Source organism: Podarcis filfolensis (assembly GCF_964270895.1).
Source record: "Podarcis filfolensis genome assembly, chromosome: 2".
Classification (NCBI taxonomy): domain Eukaryota; kingdom Metazoa; phylum Chordata; class Lepidosauria; order Squamata; family Lacertidae; genus Podarcis; species Podarcis filfolensis.
In genome coordinates this window covers 49,541,985-49,562,974 of record NC_139605.1, presented here as the reverse complement: position 1 = coordinate 49,562,974, position 20,990 = coordinate 49,541,985, and the positions used below count along the sequence as shown (strand labels likewise).

At 41.4% G+C, this 20,990-nt stretch overlaps 1 protein-coding gene across 1 annotated transcript in view; it reads right to left on the bottom strand.

The window, feature by feature from the left end:
* LOC310758207 (uncharacterized protein) overlaps window positions 1-20,990 on the bottom strand; it is a 67,367-nt gene that overhangs the window by 44,528 nt on the left and 1,849 nt on the right. Inside the window, exons 4-21 of the mRNA XM_083604135.1 lie at window positions 19,501-19,663; window positions 19,289-19,399; window positions 19,052-19,180; window positions 16,873-16,989; window positions 15,248-15,416; window positions 14,692-14,817; window positions 13,681-13,862; window positions 12,766-12,948; window positions 11,214-11,353; window positions 9,107-9,252; window positions 7,716-7,754; window positions 7,473-7,619; window positions 6,318-6,380; window positions 4,466-4,507; window positions 3,632-3,772; window positions 2,812-2,983; window positions 1,418-1,572; window positions 492-579 (exon numbers count right to left, since the gene is read on the bottom strand). Coding sequence (XP_083460261.1) covers window positions 492-579; window positions 1,418-1,572; window positions 2,812-2,983; window positions 3,632-3,772; window positions 4,466-4,507; window positions 6,318-6,380; window positions 7,473-7,619; window positions 7,716-7,754; window positions 9,107-9,252; window positions 11,214-11,353; window positions 12,766-12,948; window positions 13,681-13,862; window positions 14,692-14,817; window positions 15,248-15,416; window positions 16,873-16,989; window positions 19,052-19,180; window positions 19,289-19,399; window positions 19,501-19,663 — 2,313 coding nt within the window. The remainder of the gene's footprint in view (window positions 1-491; window positions 580-1,417; window positions 1,573-2,811; window positions 2,984-3,631; window positions 3,773-4,465; window positions 4,508-6,317; window positions 6,381-7,472; window positions 7,620-7,715; window positions 7,755-9,106; window positions 9,253-11,213; window positions 11,354-12,765; window positions 12,949-13,680; window positions 13,863-14,691; window positions 14,818-15,247; window positions 15,417-16,872; window positions 16,990-19,051; window positions 19,181-19,288; window positions 19,400-19,500; window positions 19,664-20,990) is intronic.

The following is a 20,990-nucleotide window of genomic DNA, read 5'->3' as shown; positions in this document are numbered from 1 at the left end:
GGGGGAACTGGCCGAGGAAAGCTAGTAACAAGGGAGAGGTTAATGAATGTGCTGAAGACCTGAAAGGCATGGGGATGACTCAAAACTTTTGAGTGGGGGAAAAGTTGCATTTCAAGCATAAAATACCGTATATATTTTTATGTGCATAGAAAAGGTGTGGGTTGTTCCTTGAGGCTCCTAAAGGGCCACAAATACTTTGCTGATATGAAAATTCATGACAACACTGTTTTGAGCTGCATTTGCAGAACAACACTTCCAATTTTCTATATTTTATTATCACTTTCAACATTCTTCTTCATGTAAAATACTGCCCCCTCCCAAATTGCAGAGCAGTGTAAGGTATGTGGTGAAAGAGAAGCTCAGGGTACCTGGGCATTTTTAGCTAGAGAAAAGAAGACAAAGTACAGATATCTTAACAAGTTTCTCACACACACACACACACACACATACATTCATATAGTCTACAACAAGTGTTTTTCTGTGGCTTTTACCTTGTGAAACTATATGATTGTCCTCGTACAGTCAACATCTTCTTTCTATTGCTGTGTCTTTGAAGACGTTTATTAGAGTAAAACTGACCTGGGGAACACAAAGAAAAACACAGGAAAATAACTGCAGTTCTCAAAGCTATGCTGGAGCAGCTACAATACGCGTCTCACCCCCTCTTCCAATAAAGGCTAATTCCTGCTTGATTTTAGGATACATTTGACTACTGTCTAGTCTAGTATTTATCTTGATGGAAGTATTTTTTTGGGGGGGCAGCTCACCATGGCCTTTGACAGGCCTATAGCAAACAAAATGGATAGATTGCAGTACACTTGCGCCTACTATGAATAATAATCAATAATTAAACATGAGAAGGTAGTTTTACTCATAAAACAAGAAGCTCAGTGTTTCTCCGAGTTTTCTCTAGACATTTATTCAACACTTGTCCACTTTTCTGAGGTGGAGCTGCCTTGTACGTGAGGAACGGTGAGCCCCAGGGAGAAGGGAGCCATGGCCAAGAGGCTGCCATGGGTTCCCTCTCCAAAGATAGGAGTAAGAACATCAGGTTGGGCCTGGAAACTGAGGAAGATCTTCGGTGGCTCTCCTGACAATCATGTCAGCACCACCACCCCAATTCTCACAAGTATTGGTGTAGTGACGGAGAGATTGAGCTGTGAACCAGACAGTTGCCAGTTGAAACATAACTTAAGGTATCATGAACTGACTAGGTGACTTAGGAAAGCCACTAAATCAGGGCTCCCCTTCTCATCCCCACTCCATCTGAAATGTAGAGACATTCATGCTCATTTCCTTTCAGAGTTGTTCCAAGGATATAAGGTATATAGTGTTAAGTTATAGTGCTACATCAAAACCAAGCTTACTGGTAAATAGCATGATGATTGCTACTTCATTGCAAAATCTGAATACATACCAAAAAGTCCAGCAATGTTGTTAGAAAAAAGTTCACTATTCTTGAAGTGCAATCCAAGGAAATTAAGAGGGTTCTTCATAAAGTAAACTTGTATTGTGATACCATCTGGTCCTGATAGTGAAAGACTCCTTTCCTTTTCAATAAGAAAGCTCAACCTAGGAAGGAAGTGATGCTGTTATTTCTAAATATATACATGTTGAAATAAATGAATAAATATTAATATATAGAAATATATACATTATTACTATAGAATACCAAATGTTTGTAGAGTTGTGGCACTATATGTATTGTAACAATTCAATATTCCCTGAATTACCTCTTGATCTGCAATCCCAATTTCAAGGTGGCATAATTTAATAGGCATTTATGCATTTGGTTCTTGTTGCATTTCTTTTTTAAAAAAAATATTTACACTCCTCTTATGACACAATAGTTACCAGCAACAGGTAAAAATTATTACAATCAGAATAGAAAGTGAACACCAAGGAAAAAGCAATAGAAGCCTGTATTAGAGTGAGAGGCTTAAACATTGAAAGACAAAGTCATCATTAGGGAAAGCTTAGAAAACTAAAAAAAAATTAAGAGACCATGTAAAAACAACCAAAAAAGGTGTCTTACAAAGATCTTTGAGGAGGAGATTCCACTGATGTGGGGCCACTATTGAAAAGATTCTGTCTCAGGGGGCTACCATCTTGCTTTAGCAGGTTTGTAGGGTTCCTGCAAATAACTTGACCCTAAACTATTTAGGGCTTTACATTTAAAGGTAAAATCAGCTCCTGAAATTGAGATCATTTGATTTTGATTAGGACACTCTCCAGACACCAATTCAGGGTTCCACTGTCTTCCTAAGATTAGCTTCAGTTGTTTTGCATTGGTGTTAAAAAGTATGGGGGGCAAGATATAATCTCATGATTGGTATCACTGTAACTCTATGCCCCCAACACCCCCTCCAGTAAGGCTGTCCAAAACGGCACCACTGCCAATTGTATCTGGATGCTGTGACATCCAAGCCACGAAATAAACCAGAACAAAGCTCAGTGGGCACAATTCACTGAAACATTTCAGCTTGAGCTACTGAGTCAATTTCATTATTTTCTGGCCAACTAACTGCTTCTTGCCAGTCTAAGCTAACATATATTATGAAGCACCTACCTCAGTTCATAGGAAATTAAAATGCTTTGTTCAAAGAGAAAACCAATATTTTTTAAAGTCCCAAAATGAGGGAATCCACTGAATTTCACATGAAAGCTGTTATTTGGATGCATGAACAACAAAGGTTTGTGCTTTGAAAAGTTATGTAAGTTTAGGAGTTCAAGAATGTAAAGTAGCATTAAGTATAGCCTTAAAGTCAGACCAACCAACACTGAAAAGAAACTGAAAATATAAAATATTACCCTCTAGTTGTTAAAGATGCAGCCTTTGTCCATGGGAAAGAGTTCACATTGCCCTGATCATTCAGTATAATTTCTCCCATTGACACGTTGATTTGCACATTGGGTGTCTGATAGATTACGTTGAACTCCACAAACTTTCTGTTTTCTCCAAGCTTGCCAGTCACTTGGATCCCTGAAAATATAATAGTTAAAATAAATATGAGGATCATACGCAAGAAACATATTGCTGTTTACTAAGCAACAATTTAATATAAATAAAACTGTGATATAAGCTCAAGAGCAACAGCTAGAACCAGATGACACAACTAGCCTATATTTGTTGGTTAGTATTGACAAATGTACATAACTTACCAAAGTAAGACATGTGATGACAGATAGAGAGAAGATACAGGCAGGTATAAAAGAAGTAAACTCTGAAATTGGACCCTCAACCTTTAAAACAAATAGTACTGATTAAGTACTATGTTGGCCTATGGACCATGAAATAATAAGAATAAATAACAATATTAAAAAGTGAGACATGTGATTCAATGTTGCAGGAAGGATTTCTACAATAAATATGTGAAACACTTTGAACAACTGGAATGAGACATGTAAAACCACGTATTCTGACTAATGCATGATATTAGCAACAGAAAACCATGTCACAAAATTTTTCAGTGTAAGCTCTACAAGACCAATAGTGTTGAGATTTTCTGGGTCAGTGGTTTTAATATATTTCATTGTCAAATAAAATGCACTCACACAGATTTCTGGAAACAACCAAAATGCTTGACATGAAAGTTAGGGAGTTGACAGCACTTTACATTAGAAGGCTTACCTTTGCCTGCATCAGTTAGCAGGGTTATGGGTATTTGCAACTGTCCATTGATATTTAAACAAATGGGATTTTTTTCATGAGTCAGTTGAAGAATGAAACTTGGATACTCATTAACAGTGTCTGGGAGAGACTGAACGTTGCCTAGGAATCAGTAGAAACCAAAAAATATTGTCATTTTTAAAAGGATAGTGAAATTTGTAAGTTTGGACCTGTCTTGCCAAACCTTCAGTGAAGTCATGCCAAAGCTACATTTGGGTCTTCCATACTGTTTTCAAATGGTGGCTGGTGGCCCAAAGCCATCCTGCTCACATATGACAAAGGCCCCGTAGAGTGGATTTAAAATTAAGCGATAGAGACAGGACAAGCACTAAGGAAGGTGACACCTTGAGTTTTCTCAATTCCCAAATCACGCATGCTACATATTACACACGCACTCTTAACAAACCTGAAAAGGTTGTCTGTGGGGGTTTTTTTGATATAAAAAAGAACAGCAACCTCAGAAGGCTGAGAATTTAGGAAGAGAGGAGCTGCTTTATACTGAGTCAGACCATTGATCCATCTGTCTCAGGACTGTCTACACTGACTGCAGAAGTTCTCCAGGGTTCCAGGCAGAAGTCCTTCCAAGCTCCACCTGGGGATGTTGGGGGATTGAATTTGTTCTGAGGAGTGGCTTGGGTGCTGCTTAACCTGTTCCTCACCAAACATTTCCCCACTTAGTCTTGTAAGCTGCTCCCCTCCACCTTACCAATGGGATTCCAAATACATGTACCCATATCTGAAACACCTCATGGAGGGGAAAATATATTAATAGAGAATAAAGTGAGAATTACTCACCAGGGTGTCCCCCCAGCAACGTGTATGAATAATCCGCATAATCTAAATAACCCAAAAATATATAAATTGTTAATTTTCTGCTGTTATACTGCATAGGTACTAGATCAACCTTCCATAACCTGGTGTCCTCCAGAGATTTTGGACTATGATTCCCATCATGTCTCATCACTGGTCCTATGGACTGGGGTTCTGTTTTTTGTTTTTGTTTTTCTTACTTTTTATTTAACAGGATTCGTATTTTTCTATTTAGCAGGATTCTTATTTTTTATTTAACATCTCCCACTTAAGGTATAGGGACACATTGCTACCCCTAACTTTTTTTCCTAATATATTTTTTAAATCACAATCACTATGCAGCAAACAATACTGCCAAGTGGCTTTTAAATACTGTATATCAATTGCCAACTACATTTGGCTGAAAGATTCATCTAGGAGAAATGCCACTTGATGTTCCTGAAACAGGGCAAAATCTTGCCAGGCAAAAACACTCAGAAAGTGAACATTGGCAGCTTCATGCATATTTATTCTCAAGGGAAAAAAACAAGCATTCCTCCTTTCCCAAGAACACTGAACAGGACACTTAAAATTTTGTGGGTGTCATACAATTTCACACTGTCAAATTCAAGTTGCACAACTAAAGCATATTTGATGCTCTTGGACACAGAGAGAGACTTTTTGCAATAAAGAATGTGGCATGAAAAAGCACTGGAAATTGTGAGATAACAAATGTTTGATGCAGCACTGCGCAACCTCCCTGCAAACAAAACAGAATAAATCTTCAATAAACCAGAGCCATTATATAACCTCTCTGAAAACATTCTGCAAACAAATGAGGATGAATGCTCAATAACCTGTCACCAGGAAGCAACGCTAAGCCACTTACTAAACAGCTGTTCAAAATCCCTTACACATGAAGGGAAAGCAAAAACCTGGAGGCTGTAGTTGGGAGCAAGGACCTCAGGACCCCATACAGAGACCCTCCCAACTTTCAATCTTTCCCAAGGCTATCTCTGCCTCAAGTTGCGACTAAGAAAATTACACAAAAACCAAAGTCTCACAAAACTGATTAATCATAGAATCATAGAGTTGGAAGGGACCCCAAGGGTCATCTAGTCCAACTCTCTGCAAAGCAGGAATCTTTTGCCCAACACAGGGCTCAAACCTATGACCATGAGATTAAGAAAGAGAAAAGGGATTATTGAATTAGTAGTAGTTTTCCTCTGCCTCGCATACCCACCTGTGGGGAGCAGGGAGAGGAAAACGGTGAGTGTAGCACTCCTCCAAGAAAACAAAAAACAAATAATCTTTAATTCTTAAATATTGTGCATTGAGTGTGCTAAAAGTGTGTATTCCATTGATTTGAGAGGAAAGGTCCATCCAATTCTTTGCAGTCACCAAATTACAAGAACACTGATGTTGTCCTGTCTACATACTTGTGGCCAAACCCATAGCACTGGCACAGAGAGTGCTGTACTTAAAAGTAGGAGGCGGGCCCAACCATCTGTGGAAGCAGAAAACTTTTATTTTTACGTCCATTATAAAATGCCACCATTGGCTCCCAGGGACCAACTGTTTTACAATGGCTGCAGAAGAAGGAACACAGAGTGCAAGATAAGCCTAAACCAGGGGGGTCCAAACTTTTTTCAAAGAGGGCCAGATTTGATGAAGTGAACATGCGTGAGGGCCGACCACAGTTGTTGAGATTTTTAAAGGATTTTTGAGCTTTTTTTTAGGATTTAGGATGTACTGCCATGGGAGCCAGATTAAATCGCCTGGTGGGACGGATTAGGCCCCTGAATCGGACTTTGGACATGCCTGGCCTAAACCATACAAGAATGTGATGGAGCATTACCTTGCGCAGCAGTAATAGAAAAATCGGTTTGGGGATGGTCATAGTAACGCCTAGATGGTCCTACTGAAAAAGAAGGAAGTGTTTCAGTATGTGTAAGTACAGAAGCAAAGCACATTCTACCCTAATACAATTTGTGTCCATACTATCCCTGACATAAATATAATCCTTCTAGTTCCCTCCCCTCCTTTTTCCAACTGCACACATTGTGTTTCCAACTTCACATGGCTGTGTCCAATGGCTCACGAAGAGAAACCCTGCTTCTGGCTCCGCATCTCCAGAGAGAAACAGAGCCACTCTAACCCCATACGACTTCAGCATTGCTGTTGGCGGATTTTTGGTGACTCTGCAACTTCTGTACAGGAGAGAGATAAGTGCCTCAATTCTCAACACTCCAGAAAACAGACTGTGGAGCTGGAGCTGAGTAATACTGAATTAAGAGTCACAGCCAGGAGAGCTCACTCAGTACAAGAGGAGGAGCCATCTGGCTGGAGTCAAAGTGTCTAAGCAGCCAACCTTTCAGCTGAACTTCTCTCTCATCTTGACAGGGTGTCACTCCTAAACCCACCCTCCCTTAAGACGGAAGGAAACTGCATTAGGACATAGGATGGACAGATGCAAAGGCCACTGCTGTCGTCAGCCTCCCAATTCTGGCTCAGCCAACTACAGGCATTCTTTCCGCCCGCTTTAAAAACACTTTTAATTAGTTTATTATTTGTATGAATATTTACTAGGGGCTCCGATCACCAACCTTGCATATCCCCCAGCACACTCCCACCCTCACATCAACTCCCTTCCCTTGCAAGTTGTCAACTGCCTCCCCTCCCCCTCATGAACCCCTCCCCTCTCAGGGAGATGGAACCACTGCAAAGTGGCGCCCTCTATTCCAGGATGCCATGGGTATCCAAACAATGTTGGATATAAATTTCTGTTTATAAAATGATTTTGAGATACTTTTTACTATATATCCTGGTTCACTTCAAAGAAGAAAGACGTTCTTACTTGTAGTATCTACTTTTTACCAAATCCAAACTCAGCAAGAGATTTCCCCCCAAAGAGGAGGGGGGTTGGAATAACATTTTCTGGAAGAGAGAACCTTTGCATAAGCATATGTTTGTCCCGTAGTCTTTGTTTGAGATAAAAGCAGGATAGAAATACCTCGAGAATCAAATAGGTAATTCAAGGAACCACCAAAAAAGAATTTCCCTCCTGCAATTCTACTTCTTGATGGAAATGAAAATGGATATCTCCTGGAGTTGTCACGAGGATCGCTACCTCCTACAATTCTAGAAGATTTCTTCATGCCTATGAGAGAGTCTCATGGTTAGATCATTTTTCTCACAGTATATAAATTTTTAGGAATAAATTACTGGTATTAAATGGTTGAAGTAGATTACATACCAGACGTTCCAGCTGCAACAGTGTTTATATTCTCATTATCTGGACAAAGAAACAAAGACAGGTTCATTGGAGTGTAAGCTCCATCTGTATTTTTGTTTCTCCTGTGTTTGCACCAACTGAATAGCCTTTGGGTGCTATTGCGAAGTAATGTGTGCTAATCTGTTACCTTCCTCGAGTGACCTTTTTGAGAAAACTATTTCATAACAATAGTACGATTTCACAGTTTTGGGGTACCTAAATTGCTCAGTGGAAACCAGAAAAGATATGTCAACAACGTTACAATAGACTTAAATTACTTATCACTGAAATTATTGGATTTCAATGGGTATGAACATGACTTAACAGACAATCACTGACAGTCTTTAACCAAATTCTATTGCTGAAAACCACAAACCAGTTCAGGAATAATGCCAGAGAGTCTGCCTATTATATCATTCTAAGCATTTCACACTATTTTCTATTGTCAGACCAAGGAAAGCAATAGTAGCACTTTATTCTGCCTTGGTCAGACCACACCTGGAGTCCTGTGTCCAGTTCTGGGCATCACAGTTTAAGAAGGATATTGGCAAGCTGGAACATGTGCAGAGGAGGGTAACCAAGATGATCAAGGGTCTGGCCATCAACCTTATGAGAAATGATTGAGGCTATTGGGTGTTAAGACGGGAGAAAAGCAGACTAAGTGGTGATATGATAGCCATCTTCAAATATCTGAAGGGCTGTCACATGGAAGATGGAGCAAGCTTGTTTTCTGCTGCTCCAGGAACCAACAAACCAATGGATTCAAATGACAATAAAGGAGATTCCAAATAAACATCAGGAAGAATTTCTGACAGCACTGGAATGGACTCCCTTGGAAAGTGGTTGACTTTCCTTCATTGGAAGTTTTTGAACATAGGTTAGATGGCCATCTGCCAGGAATTCTTTAGTTGTGTTTCCTGCATCAAGTTGGACTTGATGATCCTTTGGCATCCCTTCCAACTCTACAGTTCTATGATTCTATGAAAGGTATATTCAGCACCAGTAAGATATCAGTGCTATCACATCATTATCCTTGTCTCTATAGTTCTAGTTACAGGTAGGTAGCCGTGTTGGTCTGCCATAGTGCCATAGTCGAAAAGTATCTGAAGAAATGTGCACGCACATGAAAGCTCATACCAATAAAAAACTTAGTTGGTCTCTAAGGTGCTACTGGAAGGAATTTTTTTTTTTATTTTGTCTTGTCTCTATAGTTATCCTTGTATCCTTGTTTTACCAACACACCCAACTCTCCCAACACGCCCACATAGCCAGAGCTCTCAACTCATTCTTCTAGCACTGAACTTGGATGAGAGTCAAAAGATAAATGCATGTATCACTTCAGTTTGAGATGGGAGCAATTTGCTCTGATTTACCTGCCTCTGTAGGCTTGTTTGCCACCTCTTGAGCATCAGGTTTAGTGACTACCATGGAAGTGAGAGGTGTAACAAATCCAAACTTCAAGGAGATGTCCAAAACTTGAGCTTCCAGGTTTTCCTGCTGTTTTCCATCAGCTGAAGCACTAGGGTACAGAGGCAAAATCTGCACTGTCTGCTTTCTACACATGATCCAGTGAAACAAAATACAGAGACTTACGTATATGCGTTGGGTTTTATGTTAGGAATGTTGGCTTGTATCCAACTAGATAACTGCACACACAGAACAACACCCACAAGTGTAACAGGACTTCCCCTCCTTCTCCTACCCCCATGGTTCCCCTACACCAGCCTCTAACCTGCTCTGAAGGGTTTGGGGGGGAACCCAGAATAGATTTGGGGGACAAGCAAGGGGAGAAGATGGGGGGGAGTTGTGCTGTGCTTGCAGACGTTGTTTCATGTGCACAGTAATTGAGTTTGATACAACCTGCTATGATTTACATCCTCTCACTGAAACAGACATAGCCACACAATACATTTAAAGCACATTTATACAGTCATGGCTTCTCCCAAAGAATTCTGTGAATGTAATTTTCCTCACAATTGCCAGAACCTATAACAAACTATATTCCTGGGGTTCTGTGGAGGAACCTATGTGCTTTAAATATATATTTACTTTAGTTTTAGGATAATAATATCAAATATATAAAAGAATGTATGGGTTAGGGTATTTTTGTATGTATTCATATAATGCTTTTGCCTCCTTTACACAGTTGTGTGTTCTGTTTTTTGTTCTTTTTCCTCCTTTTGCATCACTTTATTGTTTTGTAATTGAAAAATTTTCAATAAAATATCAATTTTTAATATATGGTGTGGATGTGACTGTAATAATGAAAGCCAAGGGATTATCAGCATGAGCCAAGATCTTGCAGAAAGAAGTGTTTCTCAAGTCACTAAGCAACTATTACTCACTTAACATTGTGTTATGAGTTGTGAGGGAGTAGGCTATATGCCGAGACCCTTCTAATCCCTAGATCCAGCAAGTGTTAAAAACGAATCAAGGATTCAAATTCCTGGAATAGCCAGGCTAGCTTCCTGGTGAGGTCAGGGACTGTTAAGGTAACAAAAGAAGTGGATATGTGCCAGACAGCAAATGGGTGACCCCCCCCCAACGTGCTGGTAAAGGTACCCCTGCCCGTACGGGCCAGTCGTGTCCGACTCTAAGGTTGTGCGCCCATCTCACTTAAGAGGCCGGGGGCCAGCGCTGTCCGGAGACACTTCCGGGTCACATGGCCAGCGTGACGAAGCCGGCACCAGCGCAGCACACGGAAACGCCATTTACCTTCCCGCTATAAAGCGGTACCTATTTATCTACTTGCACTTGGACGTGCTTTTGAACTGCTAGGTGGGCAGGAGCTGGGACCGAATGACGGGAGCTCACCCTGCCGCGGGGATTCGAACCGCCGACCATACGATCGGCAAGTCCTAGGCGCTGAGGTTTTACCCACAGCACCACTCGCGTCCCAACGTGCTGGTAGTTAGAAAGATAAAGGCCATGGTTAGGAGTTAAGTTATGGGAACTTGAATCTGGAAGCAAAGGTGCAGGCTGGGAAGGCAGAGAAAGAGCCATGCCTGATTTCTGTTGAGATCCAAGGTTGTGGCTATAGGAGAAGAATAATCCTCTTGAGGTGTTAATGCTGTGAACCCCTCCATAAGAGGCTGTGTTTGTATGTACGTGTAAATAAATCATACACAGTTGTACCTTGGATCCTGAATGCCTCTGTAGCTGAATGTTTTGGCTCCTGAATGCTGCAAACCTGGAAGTGAGTGTTCCAGTTTGTGAATGTTCTTTGGAACCTGAATATCTGACGCGGCTTTTGATTGAGTGCAGGAAGCTCCTGCAACCTATTGGAAACTGTACCTTGGTAGTTGAACGTTTTCGGAAGTCGAACGGACCTCTGGAACTGATTCCATTTGACAACCAAGGTATGAGTGTATCATAAAGAAACCACAGTCTCATTCCCAGGGAAACATGAACCCTAGGTGAGCACATAGAACCCCTGGAATCTCACATTGTTCGGAGCTTGCCACACTATTATTAGCTTACGATTTTTCTAGTAGCTGTTGAATTGTCAAGTAGGCCCATAATCTCTCAATGAAATTTCCAAAGATGTATTTCTGATGCTGAAATACTTGCTCCTTTTCTCTTATATTTGCCTCTTCTTTAAGAGTAAGTTCACTGGCATGCTGGAAAGCGAGAGGGGAGTGTGAGTTATTCAAAGTAACACTCAATCTAAATACAGTGGTACCTCGGGTGTCAGGGAACTGCCATCAGTGCCGGAGGGAGAGAGCAAGCTCCAGAGGGATTCCAGAGAGCATCCTGGGATTGGGAGAGGCAGCCCATCTTCTGGGGAAGAGAATCAGCGTAGCACCAGTGGAGAAGGGGGGCAGATGGGGGAAGCGGCGAGGCGGTCCCATGACTCCTTGCCGGGGACCAGCGGGGAGAGTAGGGGTCCTCCACTGCCTACGCCCTCCTTGCGCAGAAGGCTTTCGCGCAGAGAGAGTAGGAGGAGACTAGGCGTCAAAGAGCTTCTTTGCTGGAAGAAGTTTAAGAAACACCCACTGACGGATTCTGCCAGCGATTGAGAAAGCCACGGGTGAGTGGCTGTCTGGACAGAAAAGGTTCACTCAGGCAACCCAGCCAGGTGTTGGCACCGGCTTACGCACGAGCAACCCCTAGAACCATTACATCGGGTTACATACACTTCAGGTTACATATGCTTCAGGTTACAGACTCCACTAACCCAGCAATAGTACCTCGGGTTAAGAACTTTGCTTCAGGATGAGAACAGAAATCGTGCTCCGGTGGCGCGGCAGAAGCAGGAGGCCCCATTAGCTAAAGTGGTGCTTCAGGTTAGAAACGGACCTCCAGAACGAATTAAGTACTTAACCCGAGGTACCACTGTATAAGGAACACATATTGTTTTCTACACATACTGATGTTAGAGGGGAAAACCTATTTAAGCAAACTTTTAAGATTGGAGGGAAGAGAGAAGAGTTGGCATCTATTGTATTCATAAAATGAACAAATGATGAATAAAACAATAGAAACAAGACAATTGTGAGCTCATGTTTTTGTGGAGAGGCTGGGATTCAAGGGTGCATGGCTGCGGTGTCCCCCTCATGCTGCCCTCCCTGAGGGGTCTTGCAAAGCAGTTCAGGGCTGGCTCAGGGAGGGGGGCTGGAGCAGCCGGCCCCCCAATGTGCCTGAAGCGCCCCAGCAGCCCTACACCTGCTACGCCCCTGGTTGCATATCTTTAGGCGCCAGGCAAAAACATTTCTTTTCTACACACATTTGACTGATTAATCTTCTATGGCTTCTTAAATGTGTTTGTGGGAGGGAACATCATTGGTTTGTTTTTATATCTGTTTTATTATGTATTTTATATTCTAATTTTGTATTTTTCTGTTGTTAACCACCCTGGGATATTTGGATGAAGGATTTTTTTTTCACCTTAAAGAATTTCAAATACTTTAAAAAATCATAAAAGGAAAAGCAGAGTTTTTAGTTTCAAAGCAGAATGTACCACAGAATGTTGGGGAAAGAAAAATGACTACGCAGCCCAAAGTTGTTCATACAAAAGAAGCAATTTACTTACTCCTTTAGCCTTAATTTCCACAGGAAGATCATCAACGTCATTGCCGAGCTTTCCAGCTACAACAATTTCAGAGCCATCAAAGAGCAGCTTGAAATTATTCTGAGTTATTTCCAGTACGGCATTGTCTGGGTACTTCATTTCAATCTCTTTCAGGATAGGCGTAGCTACCTCATGATAAAAGCCCTTGAATGAGACAGACAGAAAAGGTAACCACAGGAACAAATCCCATTGGCAGAAGCCTGCACAAATGCTTCTGTTAATGCAATGAGACTCTCCCCACTCTCCTTCCTCCGTGTGCCCCCGCACCCTCCAAAATTGGCTCTGGGGTGCTCAGGAGAACCCCCAGAACAGCATGCATAGGAAGCAGAAAGGGGAAGGCTCCGTGTTGACGGAACGTTTTCCATAGCACAACAAGGGACGCAGTGGCGCCATGGTCTAAACCACTGAGCCTCTTGGGCTTGCCAATTAGAAGGTTAGCGGTTCGAATCCCTGCAACAGGGTGAGCTCCCATTGCTCTGTCCCAGCTCCTGCCAACCTAGCAGTTCAAAAGCACACCAGTGCAAGTAGATAAATAGGTACCGCTCCAGTGGGAAGGTAAACAGTGTTTTCGTGCGCTCTGGTTTCCGTCACGGTGCTCTGTTGTGCCAGAAGCGGTTTAGTCATGCTGGCCACATGACCTGGAAAGCTGTCTGTGGACAAACGCTGGCTCCCTCAGCCTGAAAGTGAGATGAGCACTGCTCCCCATAGTCGCCTCTGACTGGACTTAACCATCCAGGGGTCCTTTACCTGCCTTTTAACTTATAGCACAACACTGAATTCCTTTCCATAGAGAAATATTTTGGCCTACCTGAAGACAGTTTTGAGATTCTTCATTTAAAATATATGTATATGTTTTGATTGTTGTTTCTCCCCTACCTGGAGCTGCAAGGCTGCATCTGAGTCCTCATATATACGGCGAGCCACTCCCCCATTTTCTAAAGCCATCTTCTCCAAAAATGGGTAGCTGACGTCAAATCCAAAGCCAAGGCAGTAGAGGAAGTACTTCCCCTCATTAGCTTCCCGTATGTTTCTTTGAATCTTATCAATGTTTGTTTCACCTGTCATATATGGGTATAAAATGTGAACACACCCCAGCCACTGATAAAATAATTAAATATGCTGCATTTTGAAAGAAACAAGCAGATGTTGGGAGTATGAAAGATATTAATGAGTTTACAAACACCCACTGACTTTTCAATTAAAGAAAAAACTTTTAAAAGCAAATATTGGATATCTGTGTTCAACTATAATACATATTTCTTCTGTACCAAGAAAAATGTTTGTATTTAGGATTTCCTGTTTCTTATTGGGAAACTGCAGGAGTACTATATTGTGGTCAGATAAAGGCTATATTGTTTTTTCCCCATCTGGCACTCATACAATCTAGTGAGTCCGAAGTAAATGAAGGTGTGAAAGAGAGTTATAAAACATGAGGAAATTTTGTAGACTTATACGGCAAGCTGATGTCTGGAGGATATTCTGTGTTCCCACTTAGGCTGTAACTGCTTGAAGAAAGTTCTGTTGAGGATCAGTCTGTGTGTGATTATTCAACTCCTCTCTGTTTAGCATCCTCCTCCCTCTGTTTAGCCTTTTTTGTTTATTTGATTATCTCTTTTGTCAATTGTATGGATATGTTGGATGTTTAAGAGGCTTGTAAAAACCAAATCCAAAGATATTGGGAGAATCTTTAGTGGAAGGTTTGAAATGGCAAATTGTTAAAGAGAAAGGGAAGTAGGAGCTTGAAAAGGGGGTCACACACACACACACACACACACACACACACACACAATGTCTAATTAAAGTAATTGTTGATAACTATGCATTAAAAATAAAAATAAATGAATGAAAATAACAGCAGAATGTGTGGCTTTGCTGTTTCTAACTCACCAGTAGTAGGTTGACCGTCTGTCAGCAAAATTATCATGGAAATGCTTTGGTCTGGCAATAGCTCAGCTGTGGTGTCATTGTCCAGTGAGTGTATTGCCTTCTGAAGAGCACCATTGATATCTGTTGCTGTAATGGGAAAGAAAACAGGTCAGTGGATTTGACCAGAGATTTATATTGTTCGTCAGAGATCTAGTGAGGAAGCTTCAAAGGTATGGAGGGAGAGAGACAGCCAGGGCCATCCCAACAGTTAGACAGTCTTGAAAAGGCAGCCAGTTACTGGTTATTTCATTTCTTATTTGCAATATTGTGAAATCTAGTCCATAAGCTTTGAACATACAAAGACAAACACAAAAGAAATTTAACAGGCAAGTTAAATTCATTCAGTCTTAATGTTGTTTTTGTTAAATAAATAAATAAAGACTTTATTTTAACCCAGCCCGTATTTTATGTGTGTTCCAGTTTGCCAAGGTCTGGAGAAGTTTTAACCCAGGCCTTAGAAAAATGCTCTAGAAGCCAGGTGCTAGGGTGAATGAGTCTGTTCAGTTGACAAACTTACTTCCTCCAGCAGAAATGGTCTCAACATGTCGTTTAGCCCGTTCCACGTTCTCCTCTGTAGCTTGCAACAAAGACGAAGTCCATAACTTTACAGTTCCACTAAAGAGAACTAAGTTAAAGTAGTCTTCAGGATTAAGGTCTTCCAAAATCTTTTTCATTGCCTCTTTTGTCTATAGAAAGTAATAAAGCAATATAATTTCCAGCAACAGAATCACAATCAGAAACTTAACATTAGAATTATCTTTAAATAAATATTTCTGCAGAGTATGGGTCTAGCAGCCTAATCCTTGGCATGTCTGCTCATATAGAAGTCCCCCTGTGTTTAGTGGAACTTATTCTCCAGTAGGTGGGCACAGAACTGCAGCCTAACAAAAATGTATTTTTCTTTTCTTTTTTCCTATATGGAAGTGGTTTTGTGCAGAAAAAATGTAGCCCATGAAGCAGGTTGAAGGACCCTGCATGTGGAAGTTGCTGTGGGCAAGAAGTGTCCCAGAACAACTGCTTTGGTCTGTGTTGTGACTGATTTGGTTCCCATTTTAAATTTCATTCTAGGCCATTAATATCCCTCTTGAATATCCTTTGCTATGGTCTAGGAAAAAAGGACAAGACAAGGGACTATGTCCTCTTTAAACAGCATGCTTGTAGCCTTCTCTTAAGCAAATTGACTTGACAGAAAGCAACTTAACCTGGAAATTTGCTCAGATGAGGTGGTGCTATGTGGCTGGTTTCAGACTGTAGTAGAATTTACATGCTCTGCTGCTGGTCTACAATTCCAGGATTGTAGCAATAGGGGTGATGCATCTCCAGTGCTTTATGCACACACAGACCCAACTGATTTCCAGAATGTGGCCTAGCTTTTCCTGGGAGATGCTTGAGGTGCTAGAAAAGCCAGCAAAACCTATTGTACCAGAGAGAGAACAAGGGAATTTGTGGACCCTGGGAACTGGCAGTCCTACAATACTGCTTGCCTTACTTTAAAGGCTATCTTGCATAATCAGCCAAGAAGGCAGTGGGCTTGAAAAAATAAGACAGGAACTAGGTCCAAACTACTGTAAATGAGCAAGGCTCTAAAGAGCTAAAACACTTGATCTTATGTGCCTCAGCTTTCAAATCTCAAAGAGAGGAGCCGCTTGGTCCTGCTGTGGGATGTTGTTGTTGTTTAGTCGTTTAGTTGTGTCCGACTCTTCGTGATCCCATGGACCAGAGCACGCCAGGCACTTCTGTCTTCCACTGCCTCCCGCAGTTTGGTCAAACTCATGCTGGTAGCTTCAAGAACACTGTCCAGCCATCTCATCCTCTATCGTCCCCTTCTCCTTGTGCCCTCCATCTTTCCCAACATCAGGGTCTTTTCCAGGGAGTCTTCTCTTCTCATGAGGTGGCCAAAGTATTGGAGTCTCAGCTTCACGATCTGTCCTTCCAGTGAGCACTCAGGGCTGATTTCCTTAAGAATGGATAGGTTTGATCTTCTTGCAGTCCATGGGACTCTCAAGAGTCTGTGGGATAGCAGACTCCATAAAGATTCATTGTGACTGTCAAAGAGATACTGCTATTGTCACTGGTAATTAACATACAGTTGACGTAGCATGGCACAAACACTAGAACATTTTCTATTTGGAAACACATTACCTGCTGTATTTTGTTGCCACTCATAGATCCACTTGTGTCTATGACAAAGACCACATTTTTGGAAAATGCTGGCATTTGACTGGGTGCAAAATAATGCACAAAATATCCATTAACAATCTGAAAACAAAATAAGTAGTATTCATGTATTACACATTCATATCTCAACACAGCAGTGTATAAAATAGTGGAATTAAAATTAGTTAAGGTGCATAATAATTTGCATGAAGTAGAACTTCTCAATATCCAAGGAAGGTGAAGATCAGGATGGATTAAAAAAACATATAGTGTATAGTCAAACTATGGAACTTGCTCCCTTGGATGCTTTTAAAAGAGGATTAGACAAATTTATGGAGGATAAGACTACTGATGGCCACAATGGCTATTTTCTGCCTCCACAGCTTCTGAATGCCAGAAACCACAGGAGGAAAGAGTGTTCTTGTGGTCGAATCCTGCTTGCTGGTTTCCCACAGGCCACTGTGAGAAACAGAAAGCTAGGCTACATGGGCCATTGGCTTTCTCCACCAGGTTTTTCTTATGCTCTTGCTTTCTTATGACCACATGTCAATTCAACTATATCATGCGCACAAAAACCCATTGTATGAGCAGTACAACCAACCCTTTAAATGTAGGCTAATCCAGCCTCATATAACCAGCATGCTTGAATCTAATTAATGCAAGAAGGGGTTAAGGTCATAGAGTAACCTGTCCTAGCAGGTTTAGCCTATGTAACTTCCCCTCACCTTGGAAGGAAATAGGTAACCAAACTTTTGTTCCATCTGTCTACATGTGAACATGGGTGTGTGAGGAGCTTTGAGCTGCAGCCTCTTTTGTTTGAGACAAGTATGGAGTCTGAAACAAACGTTTTCCTATACCAATAGTTTAGGACAGGCATAGGCAAACTCGGCCCTCCAGATGTTTTTGGCCTACAACTCCCATGATCCCCAGCTAACAGGACCAGTAGTCAGGGATGATGGGAAATGTAGTCCCATCAAACATTTGGAGGGCCACGTTTGCCTATGCCTGGTTTAGGAGCTTTTAGCATTTTGTAAACAAGCTACATTTTGTTGCCTCTGCAACTTTTCTGAATGCTTTATAGTAGGCATATTTATCTGACCCAAGGAAAGTTTGTAAGTACAGTGGTACCTTGGGTTAAGAACTTAATTCGTTCTGGAGGTTCATTCTTAACCTGAAACTGTTCTTAACCTGAGGTACCACTTTAGCTAATGGGGCCTCCCGTTGCCGCTGCGCCGCCACCGCACGATTTCTGTTCTCATCCTGAAGCAAAGATCTTAACCCGAGGTACTATTTCTGGGTTCGCGGAGTCTGTAACTTGAAGCATCTGTAACCCAAAGCGTATGTAACCTGAAGCATCTGTAACCCGAGGTACCGCTGTAAACCATTTTTATAATTTACCAGATGTGGTCTTTTTCTATGCCAGGGGAAGTGGAAAAATTTGGAAGGACATTTTAAAGGGAGACATTTCGGAATTCGCTGAAAAGGGCACATTTTAAGGATTTACATTGAATATTTTTACACTTTGCTTTGCTGCATGTTTTGCCATGTTAAATCTCTGCTGGAGTTCTCCCTTGCCCCAAACTTGGATCTTGACTTCTAGAAATTTTTGAGCAGATGAACTGAAGACAAAGCAATTAGCAGTGGAAACCTACATAGGTCTACTGAAAAGTAAGTCCCATTGAGTTCAACAGGGCTTTCTCCCAGGTAAGTGAGCATAGGATTGCAGCTTAAACCAGCCTTTTAGATAAACACATCCACTTTACTGGTATGTCAACAGGGTTTGTGTTCCTAGAGATACAATATTTGTCTTTTAAACTGAGATTAGAGACCCTTTGCCTTTGCAGTTAGTTTTCTGTGGTGAAATTACTGTAGGGATGTCCTTAGACTACATGAAGACTAGGAAAATGAGAAGCCAACAACTGTTCGTCTAAAGGAAGTTCCTGTTCTCTTTCTTACTAAAGAACCTGGAAAACTGACTGGAATATCTAAATCTCAGGAAGAAGATTATGCTACAATTCAGTTCTGGTTCTTTTTCAAACAAAAGTTTAGGGGTTGCTGCCTGAAACTAAGATTATACAATTTGTAAATAGGCCTTTTCCTATGCCACCCCCCCTGAATTTAGCTAAGTGATGCCTATTACTCTGAATTCTCAGTATTTTTTTACCTGTATATCACCTGCAGTCTCACTCCTTTTAACATCATAACGTATGAGAAAATTTCCATCGAGCAGTGTGTCATCCAGTCCAGGGGTTTTTCTTTGTTGATCTATGGTTGGTTTAAATGAAATGTGGGCCTAAATATGAGCCACAAAAGCAAACAATCAGTCAAGCTAGCATAGGAGGGCTGGTGATTTTTATTCTTTTTTAAAAGCATGCTGTCTTGTAGTCCATGTAATACATACCTTTGTCTCATTCTGCACCTTTGTTAGAGCATTGCTCAGTTCATTGGTTATGAAAGTGCTCTCAGTTTCCAGTGCACTTATACCTTGTGGTTCAAATATGTGGGTGTCAATCTGAAGAAAGTAAAAAGATGCTTCAGAGTCATAACCTTCAGCTACAACATGGGGCCAGCAATTGGTGTCATTTATAGAAAGAGCCTCTTCCAAGAATTTACCTGAAAGTGTTTAACAAGTTGTTTGGGCTTGACCTTGATCAGCAGTTCGTACTTTCCCAGCTTTCGCTTTAGAAGTTCCTCGTATGTGAGTTCAAAGTTAACTTTGGCAGCTGCTGCAACACTGACTGAAACACGAAACTGTTCTAGTTTTCTTCCAGTTGATCTGAAGGGAAATGAGGAATTTAGGCTTTATGCAAGAATTTGGCAGCTCATCCTCAAGTGTGTCTGGGAAATGAACTCTTGAGTGATATTAAGTTGTGGACATCCACTGGCAGAATGGACTTCCATGTGCCACGAGATGTTTCCTTCATCTCCTTCCCCTGTAGATGCTTTTTGTGTCCCACAAATCTTTTCCAGAGGATATGGGGGCATTCAAGAACAGATTTGGAAGGCAAAGGGGCCTGCAAGGGGGAGAAGAAGAATGAGAAGTCCCACTATATGAGTAGAAGTCAACTCATGTGGTACTGGATTTCGAAGTAATGTAGTATAATTGCACTGATACTGCAGTGGAGATGTTGAAGGCAGGCCTCTTATACTTTTAATAGTTGTGTATAAGAGGGAATTCTGATAGGTGTAGTTTATCTTGTAGAGGAAAATGGCACAAGTGGTGTCTTTCAATCCTCCACAGAGTGCTGAAATAGCAGCATCCAAAGCACCAGGGATCCATGGCAATTGACTTTTCTAGAGCATCTGAATAGGGATGTTAAGAGCTCTGCAAGCTACCTGTCCCTGGTCTCCCTGTGGATAGGACACTGCTGAACTTCCAAAAACTTGGGACAAGACATTTCTAGAACATCTGGTGTCTTTTCTGAATACTAAGAGCCTGTCAGAAATGACAGTCTCCAAGTATCCTTGCTGAGGGAAAACCTCTCAGGGAAACAACAGTCAATTCATAATGCAGCTGAACAGTATTGTTTGTGAAGTTTGTATTGGAAGCCAAGAAAATGTTTGAACTTCAGTGACATCACTATGCAATACCAGTGAGTGTTTGATATGGTGTCTGTAACCCTTAGCGGGTCTACTTCATGAAAGCCACCAATAGCTCTTTTAGATTGATTATAATCTAGTCAAATCTACCCTCTTTAGAATGTTATAATTTGGGCATACTGCTAGGACTGTAAAATGGAGCTAGAATGAATTGAGACTTAGGTTCTAAGAATATTGGGTTGGATCTGCAACTGTGTGAGCATAATGCCACTTGCATGATGGGATCTTTCACCTCCTTTGCTCTGCAGCCCCTGAAAGCCCTTTCTGGGATGTGAGGAGACCGTTGTAAACAGTACAGCTGCTATACAGTAAACTGCATTTGGAAATGGAGCCCTGTTCTCGCAAGGTCCCTTCACTTTATTTTCACAATTCACCCTTCCATTGCTGCTGTCCCAAGCCACAGCTTACACTGAGGGCACCTGACATTTAGGAGAGGTTTCTGAGCAGGTGCAAGGCAAGAGAGACAGAGGCAGAAGAGACCTAGTAAATCAGCAGAACTTTGG